Raw genomic sequence first — 18164 nt, 5'->3', positions numbered from 1 at the left:
ATCTGTGTAAATGCATAAATATCTAAATAAATAAATGTAGATAAACATTAGTGTTTGAAACTAATAATTAAAGTGTATGTGTGGAAAGTGTTATTTGGAGCCTCAAATCATTTCTCGCAATAAGGAAATATTTTCCCGCGCTTTCTGCCGCACTGCACTATGTGCACACGCATACATATGTATATACAATGAAAAAAAGTGTGTGTGCGTGCTGCACATTTTATATTTTTTGTTGTTTGTTTACACATGTGCGCGTTTTCGCGACATCCTCGTTTGTATACAAATATTAAGTTAACCGTTTTTGTGCAATTCCTTCTTGTTTTTAATTTTTTCTGTTCTTCTACTATAAAGTGTGAAAAGTTTCACTGAAAAATTTATTATTAGTAATAATAAGTTTAACGATAACCCAAAACTTTGTTTGAAATTGAAGCCCCCAAATTAAAATTAGTGTGGCAAAATTGTTTATAACTTACCCTTCTCCTGTGCTTAAATAAGAAAATAATGAATTTTGTGAATGCAAGGAGTAATATGCCAACAACTTTGGTTGTTATTATTGTGTTTTCCCAAAAGTTTTTAATCAACATGCTTGTATGTACATACATACATATGTATGTATTTTTCTGCAAACAACTATAAGCTAATGTATTTTCCTCCAAATTTCCTCAAAAATATATTAAAAATCCAAACGAATGACCCACATGCACATGATAATTGCAACTACATATGTATATAATAAGAACCATCGCAATAAATGAAAAAATAAAATAAACAGACAACCAATCGAAAATGGTGGTGGTATTTTAATTATGCGCTAAAGGACTCTCCTTACAATAGTTAATATTTATATATGTTTGTATGGACAATATGTGAAAATTTCCCAAAACTGCGATAAACTTAATCGACAATTTATCTCTCTTGTTTACAGTTCCAGTGGACCTTTATTGGGAAAAGTTGGTAAGTTTATATGTACATGTAATCTAAAATACAATACATGTATAGTTTTCTATGTTTATGCTTATTTAGATGTATCCGGTATATCACTCAACAGCTCGGCCGTACAATTGATTTATGCTATAATCAGTATAATGCAATACAATTTGTCACAGCATGGCGAAACAGGTAACGTATGGCATTTTCCCATGAAAATGTCTTGAGAAAAACTAGAATCTCGGATAAAACTAGGTTTTTGGGTACCAGCACCAACCTTCCCTTGGTATATCAACACCGTGCTTAGTATTTATATGAAGTAAAATTAAAGTATTTAGTTAAAAGCTGAAGGACGTGGACGAAAATGGGGTTGCACGACGATTTCTTCAGTCGCTGGCGTATCATGACGTACGCCGAGACTGTAAAGAGCATATAAAATCCAATCAAGCAGAAGACAGACCACAAATAGTGCATGTTTTCAAAGCCCAGAAAAATTAACAAGAACTGAGATTTCTTGAACATGCAGAACATTTCGGTATCTTCGCAGATTGTATCGCCCCTTCCGTAGTCGTATAGCGCTGCTACTAGCCCCTCCATACCATGGCGCAAATAGCTAAGAGACATCAGAAATCGCATGATAGGGGAAATGTATGTATCTTTGCCGTAGCCAATGCCATATATAGACAGTAAGATCAGAGGCACAGCCAGTACAGGACCCATGAACATTCCATTCTAGAAAGGTATAAAGGTGGTTCAGACTAGGTATCAGGCAAAGTAATCAACTGAAAAACGAAACTTACCACCAAGCTTAGTCTACTGGAAATCAGTAAGCCAAAACTATCAGAGGTTAGGGCCGTAAGAAAGGCTATCGTAAATAACATAATAAAGCGGAACCATTCCAGAGGCTGGCTGGACATTAAGTACACAATTGATAAATAAATTACGGCCAGTACGAACATCGATGGTAATTTGGCAGAAATCATTGCAGCGTAGTAGGAGCTTAGGCGGTACCACTGGTTGAAGTATTCCCTCTTCAACAGATTTATTTCCGACGGAACTGTTTGCCAAAAAAAAATAAATATAAATTAGATTATATAGGAAGAGAGTAACAGACGAACATGACATACAATAAAGCAGTACAGGCATCATTGGCAGGTACAAGTAAGCTATTACAATAGTAAACATAAAGCCAAAGTTGAACAGCGCTTTGGAAGCCAGACGTCCCACTCCGACATAAAGGCCTCCCACGATTAGCGCTAGCACTATGTTCATGTAGAACTTTAGCTTGATGTATGACTGGAAGATTTAAGGAAAATAAGATCCGTGCTGTTGGCCAATTCATTGTCGTCGCCACTTACCTTGTCCCGCCACATTTGGAGTAGCATGCGGGTCAGCAGCAGCTTATACTGCATCCACCAGCTAGATTTCGACTGCAATAGCTTTGGGTTGATTTCCTCATCGAACTGCTCCATTTCATAGAATGACGACGCGCCGGACGTTGTGTCGGTTTTGGTGGGTGTGATTTTGCCATCGTCCGCTGCCGGAGTCCACCGCGTAATCTTACCGTTGCACACGGCCTCGACCATTGGCTCCTGGTAAGCATTGCCATACTCGTGACAGGCCACCTCAATAATAAAGTCGGCCGGGTTGTATGTGACGGGACAGCTCAGCCCCAAGTATTGCATGTAGGGTACAATGTTGCTCCCAGCTCCCTGGTAAACGCATTGACCTTCGGCCAGTACGTACACAGTATCAATCATCTCAAAGATCTTGGCGGACGGGGTATGGATTGAGCAGATTACAGTGCGCCCCCCGGCAGCCAACATCTTCAATAGCGACATGCACTGGGAGCTAGACAGATCGTCCAGGCCGCTTTTGGCCTTCAATTAGGATTTACAGATTTGGAAATACTTATCATGCACTTACGTTGTGGGCTCGTCCAGGAAAAGGACAGGTGGATTATTGACCAGTTCAAGGGCAACGCACAAGCGCTTTCGTTCACCTCCAGACAGCCTTAGAGCCTTTGTGTTTTCTGATTTTTTTAATCGTAGCATTCCCAAAATTTCATCTATCTATGCAATATTGATCAAATAAACTCAAATAGAAATTCGTTTCGATGTATGTATTTATGGTACTCACAACTTCTAGCTTTTGTTTTAAGCGCAGATCATTTCCCAGTTTCAGATGGGCGGCTAGGAGCATCATTTCGAGCACAGTAAATTGCGGATCAAGAACATCGGTCTGAAAAGCATTTGAAATTAAATCAACCTTCTGGACTGGACTGCACAGCAGCAAAGCCCTTGTACCTGCATTATGTATCGGGACATTTTCCGGAAGACTCTCATATCCCTTGGATGGCTGTTGACTAATATCTCGCCGACATTGTTGACAGCCCTGCACAGGGTATCATAGTTTAAGTTAGTGATCAGTGGTAGGTGAAAATCAGCTTGATATATCTTACCCAAATCCCGCTAGTAGGTTCAACAGAGTCGTTTTCCCAGCTCCTGAGGGTCCCATAATCGCGGTCAGTTCATGAGAGCGAAATTCACCATTCACTTCCCGCAAAATCTGCTTCGTCTTTTTGGCTGCAAGACGCGATGGTTCATTAAAAGGTGATAGTAGGTGAACTAAATAGGTGACTGTGTGATATGGAATGTATGAATTGTGGTTAAATGGCACATACTGTCATGTACATATTTCATCAGATGAGTATAGAATTGACGTCGATAATTGTTGTTTAATATATGCATTTTTAGCCGCACAAAATAATTGGGTAGTTGGACATGCAGTGCAATTACTTGGGAAAATATCCCCAATTATCATTCTTAATAATGCAATATTATACACGATATGTTCATTAGCATTTACTTAGCTGTAATGAGTGAGTGGCCCTCGCATTAACTTACCGTTGCATCGGTCCGGAACTTCACAATTTAGTCCCGTAAACTGCAAGTTAACTGCTGGCCAGGCTGGCAAATACTTTAATCCGTTAGTAGATTGGAAATCCTCTGAATGGTCGGGTAGTTCAAGGCTTATGGCATTGATGTCGCTGCTGTACTGCAGCGAACTATTTTGGGAGCTGGTGCTGCCTTTGATGCTACTAGTCGATTGCATCTTGATTGCCTGTTAATACCTCAATAAGTAATTAATGCCGTTGTTTAGGTTGAAGTCATTGCCCCTGAAATGTAGGATGGGAACAAGCTTTAAGTAAACGAGTAGAGCTATAACCTCTCGATACTGTTAGGCGCAATCCTCGACGGCGCTTTTCGCTCTGTCTCACTCTATCTCTCTCTCTCTCTCTCTCTCTCTCTCTCTCTCTTTCTCGACGCGGTCAGTATTTTTTGTCTGTTTATTTGCATAATGGTAATCAATTAGTAGTCAGAATCACATGCAATGTGGAAATAAGTAAATAATTGTAAACCAGTTTGTCAAAAGTATTCACTGCTTGTTCGTTGTCTCAAGACGTTTTGTATTATTATTCTAATTAGCGATGCGGGCACTTGAAACCTTTCATCCCCCTACAAGTGAGTATTTGCATTTATTACAATTACTTACGCTTCGATACGACTGCAAAACGCGGTGCTTTCGTTCTGGAAACAAATTTCGCACTGAGCAAAGAACTTTTTAAACGAATTTCATTTCCCCGGCTGGAGCGGGAACGCGCGAGTGCTGTGCTGTGCTAGAGCGCAGCTCGAAAAATAAACTCAGATTTTCAATTGATTGAAAGTAGTACGGGAACGACTGGCGGCCAGCATGAATTCTGACCGAGTGACTGACTGACTGACTGGCTGGTTAAACAGCCGGCTGACTGTATGCCGATCCAATCTGGGTGTCTGGGTATCTGGGTATGTGGGGGAGAGTAAGTAACACGTCACGGGTTACTGGTGAGTAATTTCAGTAGAGGCAGGCAAACAAAACTTGTCCAGAATTTTGCAACTACCACGTTGCGCTGTCCCAGCCGGAGCCGCAGCCGAAGATAAGCGAGCGGCAACTTCCAGTTCAAGTTGCTGTTGCAGTTGCAACTGCAGTAACTGCACAACAGCTTTGGGGAATACAAATACTAGTAGAGAACGTTATCAACTTGTACATATGTACAGCAGAGCAACAGCGGAAGCTTTATTCGATTGATTGAGGGCGACAGCTGATAGTTATGTACATATACTCCTCTTTTTCATTGTTTATCTTTACTTGGCTCTCATTGATTGCATGCTCCATATAATTCCCCGCATTAGTGCATGAAAGTATAAGCCCGTACAATATACAGATGCATACAGAATGATACTCGTACACACGTTTCTGAACTGCTGCACTTGGCTTTGTTCGTGGAAAGTCTTAGCGGCATGGCATGAATACGAAATAGGAGCGGAAATCGGTGGGAACAGGGTGCGTGCCGTGACCAATGGCCTTACTTAAAAGTCTTTTGTATCGTACTGTATACGCGTTTGGGTACCATTTCCTCAAATATTTGGGTATTTCCAGTACCCAGTACTTTATGAATATATCCATGAGTTTGTATGATGTGCCGTGTAAGGGTATGCAAGAGGCGACGTGCCAAAAGATTCTTTATTCTTTGTTTCGTATCTTGTCTTTTTTGTGTGAGTAATGGCGCATGCAAATGCAATGAAGCGGCGAATGTTGAACTTTGCTTTGACTGTGCGATATATGATTAAAAATCCCATATGTACATATGTATGTATGTATCTATGAAGCATAGGCTAAATTCACCATACCATTATAATTATATGCGACTATTTGTATGTACGAGTATTCACACTTTTATCAGGGCATATTCGGGCACCGAGCTTTATTTTGGTGTCCCAGAAACAGATTTGTCTGACGTACACTAGTGTCAACATTGGCGCTAAGAGAAGCGGGCTCCAGACGCTGTTAGAGGATTCTGACATCTATCAGAGTGCTATCACCGACTCCAACCGGATACGTGGTGGCTATATTTCTAAATGAGATAATTCCGAGTGCAATCAGTTGACTTTTCAGTGGCTTATATAGTGGGTTTCAGACGTTATCAGAACGTTAGATCATAATGATGATTTCCTTAGTTGACCCAACAATCGATTAAACAGTACTTGCTGATTGTATGTGCCAGCGGGAATCGGCACGGCGGCTGAAAATATTTTCTATCATATTTTAGTACGTACATACATACATATGTACACAATCACACTCGCGCAGCCATTCCGACTTTCAGGTTCAACGAACGCGCTTAGATATTGCTGCTGGTGGGTATTATTATGTATTTACATCTGCATCTGCGTAAGTGCACAACTCGCTGGCACTAGCCTTCACCACAATCGGAGAGGGAGAGAGAAAGGAGAGGGTCGTAGAGCTTCATTGCACTTACTCCGCTTTCTTTTTGTTGTTGCTGCTCGCGTTAGCTTTCCACTCTCTTTCGCCTGGCAAAGGCAGCTGTTTACGGGTGGCATGGATGGTGGGGAGACTGAGAGTCGGAAACAACAACGACAATGACAACTACAACGAAACCGGCAGCAGCGACGACTTGTTGCACCAACGACCGAAAATGTACTGAAAGCAAATGAAGGAAGAACAACAGAGTGGCATGACTGCCCCCTGCCCACAGCAGACAAAGAAAAGTGGAAAGAACACTTCTAGGCAAAGAAAGAGAGCTTTTTTCATCCTATGCAGCAGCAAACCCTTGGCAAACTTGTTCGGCAGCCTCTGATTTTCGATACAGCAGGATAACATACTCTATTTATAGGCCCATCCTATAGAAATGATCTGTGCAACGAATGTGTAAACAACTGTCAATGCCCATGCCCCAGTGGAATTCATTATTCACATTTAGATAGTCCACAAGTCTAGTCCCAAGAAAAAGTTCTCATTACGAACAGTAAAAACATAAGGAAAGGGGGTACTGAGAGCTGGGATGAAGAACTTAATGCGAGAACATTTATGTTGCATGAAATTGGAAAACCGTTCGCTAAATCTTTCCAAAATGATGGTGACCCTGAAACCGCTGGCATTTCTAAACAATTTCCTACATTTTACTAACGAGACGGAATTGCAAATTCATTGCGACGGCATGGCACATGTTCCTCGATGCAATCAGATTTCGTATTCATTTGACAGACGTGCAGACTCGCAAAAGAAACAAATTTGTACCAATTGATATTTTTTCCTCTTTAGCCATTTCATTTTAATTATTTGCGCAATGATCGCCCACCCAATTAAATTGAAGTGACGCCAGGTGGCGATCAATATCGGCCACATAAACAAATTATGACATACTTTTGGGCTGACTAAATCCGTAGCCTTGACGTTGAAAATCATTAAACAAATTATCTAGAATTAATTTTTGCAGAATATAGAAATGCAGTGTTTTAAAAATAAATTCGTTATATAGTAAACTTCGTTGTACCTAAGTTCGTAATACAGAAGCTCGACTGTATTTTTCAATTCCATTATATTTCTCAGCCATACATAAATCGGCCGATTATCGATGAGTTTTCCAAAAATTGACCTGTTTTTCGTCTTTATCCTCACGATCCTGAATGAACAACCCTTACTGATCAGACTTCATTTACACGAAATACAGCGCCCAAACTTTTGTCTTGGCCAAATGATTGGCCAACAATTCTCAAAGAAGAACAATCGACTATATTTTTTTATTTATTTATTTATAAATTTGAAGGCTCACAATACAATTCTTAACCTAAGAGAAATTGTGGAAAACTAGCTGGCAGGTCATCGGCTCTTTACTATAAGTTTTAAATTTGATATACAAGTATTGGCTTGTATAGATAAGTATTTAACAGCCAGAAGGAAGCGTTTCCGAGTCCATAAAGTATATACCTACATTAATTCTATATCAGTGTCAATATAGCATCAATATATGATCGGTCCATACATAACCATGTCTGTCTATCCAAGCCCGCCTGTCAATTTCCCTGATGTCGCATCTGTTGGCAATGTTGGTGGAGATCTTCCGTACTTTCTGCGAAGGCTTCGACCTGGCTGCAGTTTTAACCTCATTAACCTTCTCAGGGTCTTAGGTTTTGTACTCATGTATAATTGCTGGTCTATCAGATCGGATGATCAGATGACTGTGTATTATTGGTTCCTGGAGTAAATCGAATCAAGACTTTTTTGTACAGCATTTCTTTATTTCCTCCACGAATCAACTATAAATATAAATGTGATTACAAAATATGTTTTTCACTTAAATAACATGTGAATTTATCAGAAACCTGTATTTTAAAAATTGGTATAAAATAGTTACAAACAGTCGTAATGTAATGCATCTTGAATACAAATTGCAAGATTTTTTGTTGTTGTACATGTATATATGTATAAAATATGTTTTTGTTCACGGACGACAATATATAATTTCTTCCTTGCTTGTACACATTTCAAAGGTCACATGAAAATAGTATATTTTAATATTATATTGGTTTTGGCAAAATAGTGTGATTTGATGTGTGAATTTTTCTTACCTATAGCCCTATATTTGCTTACTCCTTAATTGTGGTTTGTTCAATGTGATTTAGTTTGATCAAATGTTATCTTTAGCTACATCTGGGGCTGCAATAAAGCGCGTATCACTTAGATTATGAATTTCGCAACTAAAAACTAGGCAAAAATAAAATGTACAAGGATTAAATATTAAGAACCCAGAACGCTTTGTTGTTAACTAAATAGGTATTAGGTACATAGAAAGCTTTTAGAACCGAAATCAATATTTAATTTTACAAAAACCTAGCGCACAGTCTTAAGCTTCCAGCGCAAGAACAGGTACGCTGAAATGCGCAGCACCACAAAGATCACGACAAGGGCTACAATATCCAGCGTAAAGTTCGCGTTCACCATGTCCAGCTCCTCCAGCGTCGTGATGGGCGACTTGAAATGGCAATAGGTCTGGAAGCATCGCAGCTTCTCACGCTCGTAGCCGTAGGTGGCCAGAGCGGTGCCCTCGAAGCCGTAGCGGATGTACGATAGATACGTGATCCAACGTAAGTACACCGGTATAGCGTCGAAGGAGACGAAGAAACCGGAGAACAGCAGGAATGGCACGGACATAACCGGGGCAAGGAAGACTCCATTCTGGACGTTCATGGCAGCGCCAACCACCAGACCGACGGACTGAGCGACGAAGGAGATGAGTAGGCAGGCCGACAGGAACATCGAGAACCGGAACAGTTCCCAAGGTTGCGAGGTGAAGTAATATACGATGGATACGTAGATGACACAGAAAATTGCCTGGTAAAAATAGAAGGTAAATATTCGTTCTGTGGTTCGTTTAAACGGCTTTGAAAAACTTACTTGAAATGGTAGATCAGCCACTGATATAGCCAGATAGTAGGATTTCAACGAATACCAGCGATTAAAGTTCTCCTTTAACAGCACGGGCATCTCAAGTGGGACTAAACACGTTGGATTTGATACACATATGAGTACATAATATACATATATGGTTGGTTGTGTTGTTAAATCACTTACATGATAGAATCGTTATGGTCATTGAAGTGTACATGAGGAACAACATGTTAAAGAACAAGAAACCAAGGTTGCTGAGCACCTTGGCTCCATCATTGCCAATGTCGTAGTAGAGGGCTCCAATCAGAAAACCAACCAAAAGATGAGCAAACAATCGTAGGTACATAAGCGTCTATGAGAAAAAAGTTATTATTGCATTAGTTATTGGTTCTCTAAAAATGTTCGCTGGTGCCAAACTTACCCAATCGCGATAGCTGAAAAGCAAAGTTCGCTTGAGCACCACCCAGAACTGATGGAACTGCGACGTCGGGTACCGCTCCGGCGATGTAATCTCCTCCGAGAGCAGAGCCGTTGTACAGTTGTCCGTCTTCTCCACGTCAATCATGGCATCGCCTTTCTCATTGGTGCTGACCACGGCAGTCCCAGTGTTGGTGTTCTTTACAATATCGTTGACCATGCCATTTAGCAAACCATTGTTTAAGGTCAGATTGTCCTCGTACTTGCTTCCGCTGACGTTTGAGGCATCGTTCTTGTCCAGGATGGCCTTCAGATTTTGTACCTTCACCAGATCATTGCGGGCCTTCAGTCCAGCATAGTCCGCGGAGGAACGGATGTCCCTCTTGCCATTGTCGATTGCCTCCACCAGTTTGCGAGTGTGATCGCCGTGCTCCCCGCAAGAAACCTCAATGACATAGCTTGCCGGGTTGTGGTAGCTGGGGCACTCCAAGTTCAGGGTGGAGAGAAAGGGCACCAGCTGCTTGGTGCTGCCCTGGTAGACGCACTGTCCGTCCGCGAGAGTGTACAACTGGTCGAACATCTCGAACAGACGAGCGGAAGGCTGATGGATGGTGCAGATGACTGTGCGTCCACCTGCGGCCAGCATTTTCAGGAGATGAATGCACTGGAAACAGGTCGAGCTGTCCAGGCCGGAGGTGGGTTCGTCAAAAAACATAATGGGTGGATTGCTGACCAGCTCCAGGGCAATGGATAGACGCTTCTTCTGGCCGCCTGACAGATTGCGAGTCATCGTATTGCGGTGCTCACTCAGGCTCAGAGTCAGCAAAATGTCATCGATCTGTAAGAGACATCTAACTTATTAGCGCTGTGAAATTTCCTTTCATTAAGTTTGGTTTTTGTCTGGCCGCGATGACTTGCAAGACTTTTGAAAATAGCCTAAACAGACTTTCATATTGTCACCTACGGGTATTGTGATATATTCTGCCAGAAACTGGTTTTATTGAGTTAAAAATATGCGTCGAGAATACAGACACCTAAGTCTGGAACTTTGATTTAGCTTGTCCAATTCATAATTGAGTGTGCTGTCTGTATGTACATACTTATATGCCTGGCCGTCTGTCTGTACTTTGATCGAATAACTTACCATTGAATTCTTCTCAGGCTTTGTGAACTTTTTGCTGAGCTTTAGATTCGTTGCCACCGTCATCGCTTCCTGCACAGTTAGATTCCCGTGCAGCTGATTATCCTGCATTATGTAAGCGGATAACTTGCGGAAAGCACTCAGGTTGCGTTCGGCGCCGTTCATGGTGACGCTTCCTTCGATGCTCGAGGTTCTGCAGGAAAAAATAAAATCGTATTTAAGGATGCTATGGACTTGCTGTGGCGAATCCATCAAGGACTGATCACGGCCATCGGAAAGCTTTTCATAAGGTTTCCATATAAAAAAAAGTCTCGTTAAAATGCATATGCCTACCATTTTGGCAAGCCCGTGGAGACAGTTGCTTCATTGGTTATCATTGAATTTTGAACAGAGCTAATAACACAGATAATTAGACCCCTATTTTTTCTCTGCATATCTACGAGTGTGTACACTTATATCATATATTAAAGTACCAGTATGTACATAGGCATGTGTATAGTATGTGCACGCGATTGGAGAACTGTTGCGCAAAGAGGTTGGTTCCAAAGTTCAGCAAACTAGTAGCGTATTCCCACACAAGTATTTAAACTAATAAAACACAAACAAAGCGAGGCGCTGATTACACTCTGATATATGTGTATATGTATGTATGTAAGTACATATGTACATGGCATGACAGAAATCGGCTTCCTGCGATTCAGTCAACCTCTCATTCCCATATCGATTCATGGCGATTCATGGCTAGCGACTTGTCCGCCGCCTAGCTCCTAGTAACAACAGTAACAACTAAGCAAGTTAATTTGAAATGTTTATGATTATTATGCCGCACAGCAAAACTTCTTCAACGTTTTCAATAAACGAATAAAGATAATAACTTTGGAAGGGACGGATGAAGATTCCGTACCCACGGTGCATAAATTATATAATTTCAAAGAACCCATTCTGTGCTCGTGCAGAGTCGCGAAAAGGTCGGCGGTTCAAGCTCTCTGAGAGGCAGTGTAATTTTCAAGTCGTATATATTTCTTTATAGTAATGCTGATAATACAGGGCGGGCTTATAAATATACTCGCACTAGCACTAGTACGGCGCAACAGGCACCGTGTGCCGTACATTCTGGTGTATTTCCACAAGGTCATAAACACACATACACACATGCGAAAATATGTACCAGCTACTCGTTGTGAATGCAAATTATCATCATCGGGATCAGACAAAGCCAAACTTACTTGTAGCCAGACAAAATATTCAGGAGCGTACTCTTGCCAGCGCCGGATGGTCCCATGATGGCTGTGAGCTCTCCTGACCGCAGGCGTCCGCTGACGCCCTTCAAAATTGTTTTGGCATCTGAAATGACAAGATGTATGAAATAAGTGTTTTTGGGGAAATCTTTTATCAGGCCTAAAAATAGTCGCCTTCATGATTAATCTAACGTTATTGAACCAAGCGCCGCCACTTAACTATGGCGAAGCTATTGAATGTCATCGGACGATCAAGTGTGAAGTGAAGTCAATAGGTAAAAAAAATATAAAAAAAAGACTGACAATCAAACAGCATAACCCGGTCATTGGCCCCTGCCTGCGAGCTTTGTTGCCCTCCATCTCCGTCTGGACGCCGCGGCGTCTGAGCGGTGAATGCAGACAATAGAGCTGTGTCTGAAGCTTTACAAGCGCTGGGATCCAACGATTCCGGTGATCAGATAGTCCTTAATGTTTCTTGGGTGCGTTTTAGATAGTAGGTGCTTTCAATAACATATTCTTGAGGGTTTTAAACGATCCGCCTCAGAATCACATATTGGCGTATTCTTTTCAAATAAAAACAGCTTAGATGAATGAGCAGACGCGGAAGTGCCTTATGTACACCATACACCATATGAATAAAATATAAACTAGAAAATAACATCTGTGGAGGAAAATGCTAATAAACCAGTTTGCTCTCGGGCACGCGCGGTTATTCGCAATTGCCGGTTACGAATCTTCGCCAAAGATGGACATATCGATCATTTGTATGGCTCTCAGGTGAGGATCTTTTGTCATTGATGCGATCGTAACAGACTGCGATCGCGGGGCTGTGGGTTAGTGGTAGAAACTACTAACTTAAGAGATGTTGTTTTAAATGGCCATTACAAAACAATCCAATTTAGGCGTGTCGTAACTCAGACTAGTTACTAGTCAGTTGCCGTGACCTATAGCTTCGCTCTAGCGTTCACAAAAAACTTGAATTGTACGAATCTCGTGCATATGTACATAGGTTGGTTTAATTTAGTTGCCCGACAGCTCACTTGATTACAAAATACGGCGCTATTTAAGCTGGTAGTGAACCTCAACTGACAGACTGCGACTGCCAAGCCGCATACTAGCGTAGCCACTAACTATACGCAATGCTTCGCATTGAATTGCCGCATATTGCAGCTGCCACTGGCCCGCAACTCGGCTGTATCCGTCCCGAAATTGGGACTGGGGCTGGAGCTATGGCTGTGGCTGTGGCTCGACTGAAGTGCGCTACGCTTGACAAACTTTAGTCCAAACGCTAAGGCCAATTCAGAGCTGTTCATTTTATTCCACAGGTACTCGTATCCCGAGCAGCCACTAAGTTGGCCAAAAAGTTGTGCGCAGAAGAAGCTTCCAAGGGCATTTCAGTCGGTGTTTGGGGAATCGAAAGGAGGGAATCTTGCTTGTTGTTATTTTTAATTGGACAAGCAAGTGCAGCCGCCTCAAGGCGAGCACTTGAAATAAAAATCTGGAATGGCCTTTTGAGAACATTCGCAGGTACTTCCATAATTGTTTAACCCGAGTAACCCGAATGCCAACAGCGGCGGCAGTTGCTTCATAGCCACTTTACTTTGTATACATTATTAGCCCGAAAACTTAGCACGTCTCCGAGAGTGGCGTGCCATCTGCAAATCTTTTGCCTTAAGATGAAACATACACTCGCATGTGCAAATATACTCTTTCAATTGTAGGTAATAGGAGTGTGTATGTATGCACATACTCTTACATATATTCTTACTGACTCAATTGAGTCGTATTGCCGACCTTTGTGTCTCGTCACTGATGATTGTTATTCGCATCAGACTTAAAGGTTTGCGGCTGTGCAAAGTTCAGCTTGCTGGCGCTTTCAATTACCTTTGTACTTAGTTGAAGTTGATTTGCTTCGAACGGGCTGCGCTTAAAGCTTAAACAGGCTGTGGCAGTTACTTAAAATTGCTTTGGGATGCATGGCATCTATAGACTGGAGCGTTAAAGTTGTTGTCCTTGCATCATTTTAGCTGCATATCAAGCGATACAGAAGTGAAGTCTTTGTAGATATCTGGCCCCATACCTGGAGCTGGATCTGAGAATTGTATTGATTTATGGATTTCTGAGAACAAAGCAGCTGTGCTGTGCCCATATGAATACCCAATTATTGGAAATATCGCTGGGCCATCATTACTAATTCAAAATGGACATATAGGAGGGAATAAAGGTATTCGTCACATTTACTGAACATATACTCACAGGGGCACACCCACACAGATATGACAGTCCAGGTGCATACATATGTACATACATATGTACAGATATACCATTGATTACACTTGTTTTGGATAGCAATTTATGTGTTCCGAAGGGAGTTTAACCCCAAAACCTTCTTTCATATCTATCCGCCTATGAATAAAACCTAATCGCTGTGCTAACACAACAAGCACACACTCGTACTCGTACTCGTACTGATGCCTCTACAATCAAATACACGGAGAATACGGACTGGCATAGAATGCTTTTTGCTCATTAACAGCACAATAGCTACGCCAGTGTCAGTGCCAGCGCCAGATCCAAACCCCCACACACTGCTCCACCCATGTTTAGCTGCGGATACATACGAAAAACAATCGTTCATGCATACATATGTATGTACATAAGAGAGAAGTATGTACATGGTTCGCATTCTTGATGCGGACATCGGGTATCAAATCAACTTGTTGACTGTCCGTCCCAATAGGAAAAATTGTGTGTGTGGGCAGTAACAGTAACTCTAGCGACTATGTATCGGTCAATGGCTTATCGCGCATTACTGTGCCCTTTGGCCACTATTCACTAGTCACTAGTCACTAGCGTTACTAGTTTAATGGGGAAATCAATCCTATAAGCTGACAGCTTACCCCACGTTCTTTACTCAGGGTGGCAACGCCACAGACAACCGCTGATATGACGCTGCGAGAACAAAGAAACCAGAAATCAAAAACCAGCACGAAGCCGGAGCGCAGCTAAAGCAAACAAGTAAAACTTGCTAAAGTTGGGGAAACGGCGCGTAGTGCGTAATAGCAACAAATCCGCTCCGAAGATGAAACTTGCAGTCGAGAAAATATACATACATATACATATGTATGTATAACCACAGTATTACAGAATTCGTATGTGAGGGCGGTGAGGCCTTGCCTTCCGTTGCCTTTCATAGACCAAGAGAATGCACAAAGAAAGCGAAAACGATGAGAATGAGCAGGCGCGTCCAGTTCATGCTCACGGTCTCTGCTCACTCTGTTGTTGTGGGGTAAAGGTGTGTAAACCTATACTTATGTAAATATGTTGGTATGCATTTTCCAGATATGTTTTCACACTGTACTTACTGCTGCGGTTTCCTTCCTTGACGCGGTATGTCAGGTTGTGGAACGCCAAGTCCACTGCCGGTCGCTTGGGCAAATGCTGGAGGGTCTTCGGTTGGGCGGGCACAACCTGGGCTTTCAGCTGTGCTGCTCCTCCAGTACCCAGCCTGTTGTCGTTCAATAGATTTGCATTATCGCTCTTAGTCATCTTGTCAATCAAGCAATCAATCAATCAGATATGGGGTTTAAAAACAAAATGCAACCACTACTGTATTCTGTGTGTGTATTCGTATTTAGAAACTTTGACACTGCGACGCGATTCGTTCACTGCCCTGGCAGCAATATTGCACCGGGTATTTTTGTTGTTGTTCCCCTTCTGCCCTTTTCGTTCCCGTTCCCGATTAAACCACCACCGTGTGGTCTTCTCTGAGAAAATAATTCCACCCGTGCGTATGAAAGGGCGCTCCTGCTTCTCGGATTTTTGAACTTTACTCGCTCGCGGGTTGATCGTGAATGAACGGGCCCCAGTTGTGGCAGTGGAACGAAGCCAGAAATTAATACCGCTGCCGCCAGGCAGAGAGTATATACCTGAAAACACACAAACAGCAACAGCTGAGCAGCTGAGATAGCTACTGCTATGCTATGCGTCTGAGCGTGACGGCACTAGTACCCCCAGTTCTTGTTCATATTCTAGCGAGCGCCACAATGGCTGCCTGTGTGCGTGTGAGCGGGGAGAGAGCGTCAGTTGGGGTATTCTCAGAGTGCTGCTCCTCAGAAGAATTCCTGATAATTAGAGTTCTCTGGGAAATTTAGACTCCGCTGGGTAATTCGCTTGGATATCATCGATACCTATTCCCATGCATGAAAACTTGCCATCTAATATTTAACTACATACATATGTATGTATGTATGTACATTGTATTTCTACTATGTACTACTATATGTATAAAAATGCTTATCGGCCAGGCCTTGTATTAAAAGTTTATAACAAGCTGTTCTGCGCGTGGTAGAAGACATTCTTTATTGATAATCCTATCGGTTGGATAATAGATTGACCGTTTCCAAAAATAGTAAGAATGTAATGAAGTAACTAGGAAGCACATTTGTACTGATAACGAAATCGGGTATTTCATATGTTAAATTACAAGTTCATGGCTTTGGGAAAACTGTGACTCATAAACTAATTGCATTGACGTATGGAATGCCTCGAAAAGCTTGGCCAGTATCTTTCTGATAGCAGGTTTCGTTCAGTTGATAATGTACCTTGTACTTTGAAACCTTTTATGATGTACCGGAAAACACAATTATGGGTTTCCAGTTCTATAGCTGGATACCTTGTATCGGCAGGCGATAAGGGAATACTTGTTTGAACAAACAGCTATGAAAGTTGACAGCTGTTATGCTGTAACTCAGCTAACCCTCCAACTCCTCCAATTTTATGTGGCATTAGGTCATTATATAGCGCGTGGGAATTTCTTTGGCACAACCAGGGTTTTCTGTGAATACGAATATTTTCCTTTTTTTGTGGTTTTTTAATCAAATCACAATAAGATGGTGTTCAAAGTAACATCGCATATTGACATTGTTTCAGTTTAGTGAGGAGAGGCCTTGGCTGAGAATTACTCGGTTTAAGCATGTAACCATGTTCTGAAAGCCAAACATCTGAGCTTACTCTCCTAAAAGCGCAGCATTGCTGCACTCATCAAAAATCAAAGTAGGAGAATTGCAAAATGTAGCAAAGGGAAACCGGTTTGGTGGATTTTGTCGACTTCGCGAAGTGAAAAGAGGTACAAAGTGTGTGTTAACATGGGAGGCATTTTCCAAGCACATGCCACAATTTACTTGGTTTCGTGTTTTCCTTTGCAAATTTTGTCAATTTCGCTCCAAGATAGCTTACTTAAAAGGGGTGCAGTCGTTTCCAGTTAAAAGTTCCATAAATGTTATGCAAAGTTTATATATGTACATATGTATTTCGACAGACGCCAATTCCGATGACTCGTACCGTGGAAATCATTAAGACGCGTTGAGGTTTTCAAATTGCGGAGATCTTAACGATTGGCAGGGATTAAAAACCGGTTTCACTTCTGGCCCTTGTTGCTGTTTGCCGGGGAACATTGTGGGTTATTCGCAACTGATTTCATTTCATAAAAATGCTCTGAAGTCGCATAAACTTGTTGGGGTACATTTTGTTTAAAACCCCACTCTGCTGTGACTACTACTTACAGGTTATTATTCTCCAAAAACTGCTTCCAGCTTTTATAGTCCATGGTAATGGGGTATCAACCCTTGGAGAAGCCACAAAAAACCTGCCACAGGTCCAGGGTACAGGTTGAGCAACAAGTGGCCTTCGCAAGCTTTGGCCAAAAGAGTCAAATAATCAAATTATAATCTCAATGAGACGTTCGGAAAACAAAACTGAATTATAAAATTTATCTTTGTTGTTGCAACAACCGCAATTCAATCAGCGGCCTAAACTTTCCTTGTGGCTTGCGAAAGGCAACTAAAGCCGGCCATCCATTGGAAACGATGCTAACAACTGGAAAAGCTTAGTACGAGTGACGTGACTGAAAATGATGCAGGCGGCACAGTGGCATGCCACACACCAACACACAGAGCTACATAAAGTATGTATTTACATTGCATATACAGCGGATGGATGGTGGAAATTCGTACTCGCACACATATTCATATTGAGCTTGTGGTTCACTTCACAGTATGTACGTATGTATGTATGATTTTCATTTAGTTTGCTGTATTTTTGTTATAGCGACCTGAAGCTCGGGAAATGTTATGTCAGACAGGCGGAAAACA

General features: G+C 41.8%; 2 protein-coding genes across 2 annotated transcripts; both read right to left on the bottom strand.

Moving 5' to 3' along the window:
* Window positions 1-915: 915 nt before the first annotated feature.
* Window positions 916-4067, bottom strand: LOC108161843 (ATP-binding cassette sub-family G member 4). The gene is made up of 9 exons (XM_033393881.1): window positions 3834-4067; window positions 3389-3512; window positions 3234-3321; window positions 3067-3168; window positions 2854-2999; window positions 2286-2799; window positions 2055-2223; window positions 1728-1984; window positions 916-1659 (listed from the first exon to the last, which is right to left on the bottom strand). Exons 1-9 carry the CDS (start codon window positions 4039-4041, stop codon window positions 1231-1233), a joined length of 2037 nt encoding a protein of 678 aa, XP_033249772.1. The 5' UTR covers window positions 4042-4067; the 3' UTR covers window positions 916-1230.
* Window positions 4068-8134: 4067 nt separating this feature from the next.
* Window positions 8135-15876, bottom strand: LOC108161842 (ATP-binding cassette sub-family G member 1). The gene is made up of 7 exons (XM_017296207.1): window positions 15378-15876; window positions 12001-12118; window positions 10778-10967; window positions 9638-10471; window positions 9400-9568; window positions 9223-9323; window positions 8135-9159 (listed from the first exon to the last, which is right to left on the bottom strand). Exons 1-7 carry the CDS (start codon window positions 15559-15561, stop codon window positions 8659-8661), a joined length of 2097 nt encoding a protein of 698 aa, XP_017151696.1. The 5' UTR covers window positions 15562-15876; the 3' UTR covers window positions 8135-8658.
* Window positions 15877-18164: the final 2288 nt, after the last annotated feature.

The sequence above is a fragment of the Drosophila miranda genome, chromosome 4, assembly GCF_003369915.1.
Source record: "Drosophila miranda strain MSH22 chromosome 4, D.miranda_PacBio2.1, whole genome shotgun sequence".
In the NCBI taxonomy this organism is placed as follows: Eukaryota; Metazoa; Arthropoda; class Insecta; order Diptera; family Drosophilidae; genus Drosophila; species Drosophila miranda.
This window is presented reverse-complemented; position numbering and strand designations above follow the sequence as displayed.

Coding starts and splice junctions, on each gene's coding strand:
- LOC108161842 (XM_017296207.1), bottom strand. CDS start 15,561: ATGACTAAGAGCGATAATGCAAATCTATTGAACGACAACAGGCTGGGT. Junction 12,119..15,377: donor CAAGGAAGGAAACCGCAGCA/GTAAGTACAGTG, acceptor TTGTCATTTCAG/ATGCCAAAACAATTTTGAAG. Junction 10,472..10,777: donor AGCCTGAGAAGAATTCAATG/GTAAGTTATTCG, acceptor TGTCTCTTACAG/ATCGATGACATTTTGCTGAC.
- LOC108161843 (XM_033393881.1), bottom strand. CDS start 4,041: ATGCAATCGACTAGTAGCATCAAAGGCAGCACCAGCTCCCAAAATAGT. Junction 3,000..3,066: donor TAAAACAAAAGCTAGAAGTT/GTGAGTACCATA, acceptor AATATTGCATAG/ATAGATGAAATTTTGGGAAT. Junction 2,224..2,285: donor TCCAAATGTGGCGGGACAAG/GTAAGTGGCGAC, acceptor TAAATCTTCCAG/TCATACATCAAGCTAAAGTT.